The sequence below is a fragment of the Bison bison genome, unplaced genomic scaffold (genome assembly GCF_000754665.1).
Source record: "Bison bison bison isolate TAMUID 2011002044 unplaced genomic scaffold, Bison_UMD1.0 scf7180017864518, whole genome shotgun sequence".
Classification (NCBI taxonomy): Eukaryota; Metazoa; Chordata; class Mammalia; order Artiodactyla; family Bovidae; genus Bison; species Bison bison.
In genome coordinates, this window is record NW_011495071.1 from 64293 (window position 1) to 65821 (window position 1529).

The 1529-nt window shown below is 40.7% G+C and overlaps 1 protein-coding gene across 1 annotated transcript in view; it reads right to left on the reverse strand.

The window, feature by feature from the left end:
- Positions 1-1529, reverse strand: part of ARHGAP6 (Rho GTPase activating protein 6) — a gene marked incomplete at its 3' end in the record, with an annotated part of 105238 nt that overhangs the window by 61456 nt on the left and 42253 nt on the right. The window contains exon 4 of the mRNA XM_010830630.1: positions 1441-1527. Within this exon, the coding sequence (XP_010828932.1) occupies positions 1441-1527 (87 nt within the window). The remainder of the gene's footprint in view (positions 1-1440; positions 1528-1529) is intronic.

Here is a 1529-nt window from a genome sequence, read left to right on the forward strand (position 1 = left end):
AATAACTTTGACTGGAGTATAGTCTGTAAAAATACTGAATCACACTAATATAACATTGTAGACCAACTATACTTCAATTTTTTAAGAAAAAGAATAAAAGTGGCCCTGAGAGTCATCATCCAATGAAAAATTCTGGGTGGTCAGTGTTTTTGTGCTGCTCTCTTTAGTCAATGAAACTGAACCTCCTACTAGAGAGGTGAATTACACAAGATCACCTGTGGAGGGGAAGTGATCAGACAAGTTCTCATATTCTAGTCTTCAGAGTCCTACTCTAGAACTGTTACCATTAGCCACAAATAAGCCCAGAAAATAGCCCCACCAGCTCTGTTGTTGGCAAAATGTAAGCACATGTGTTCATGTGTACATTCAGGTTGCCCAGTCTCTACACTTGGGCCCTTGGGACCTGACAATGCTTGCTGTGGGGAACTGTCCAGTGTATTATAGGATGTTCAGCATTCCTGGCTTCTAACCCCTCTAGGCTGTGAAAACTCAAAGTGGAACCAGACATTGCTAAATTCCACCTGGGGGTGGGAGAACCATCCTTGGTTGAGAACTACGTATCTATGTGTATGTGCATATGCATGATACGAATTATTTTATGAATAACTATTCACGAAGCATTCCCTCAACCCCTCAATAAAAGAAAACAAAGGAGAAGTTCTGGAGATACTGAAATCTGGCAGGCAATCTAGCTTTTATATGTAAGTTTTAGGCACAGCTTCCAATGTTCTTTTCATGTCAGGTTTACCCTATTTGTGTAGCATCACAACTTTTCACTCCACCTCAAATTACCTTTCTGTATATGCTAACACATTAAAAAGTGCCTTTATAGAAAATAGAAAACATTCAGAAATGTGGCTTTACAGATCAAAGGATTTCAAATATATGTTTCCCAGTTTTAGTAGAATCAGGATCTGTGTTTGTAAAAACATCAGACAACTAGGCCTGCACTGGCTTCAGTGCAGATGAACCCTAACAGAGAATGCTAGGTGGATAAAAATAAGTTAACATTGGTATAATAACTGATTCTGGGTTTGCATAAGGTCAAAAGACCTTGTGTTTAACTGGTTGCTAAACCATTCAACTGGTTATTTTGAAATCATATTGAGATAGACATGGTTTTTCTTCTCATCTTTTAAGGGACTTTTTTCAAAGTTCTTTTTAACTGGTTTTGCTGAAGCCATGTAGACTGTTGAGATGCACGTGGCTTTCCCCTTTAATGCCCCGTCAATCTTCCTTTTAATAAACATATTAGTTGACATGTAAACTGTCCTACTGAACACATCTGTCAAACTGGATGCCCATGCCAGCCAATGACCCAGAAGCTGTAGCTTCCTTCCTGAGTCAGTGGTAGGGCTGAGATGAATCTGCAGCTTGTAACTCTGGCAGAGCATTTGTGACTGGCAACATCCCCCACGGAATGGCAAAATGGGGCCTTACCTTTGGGAATGGTGATCTGACAGCTCAGGTCACAGTCCTGCTGCAGCTGATAAAAAGCCACTTCCTGTAGGCGGGCTCGCTCCAACTCT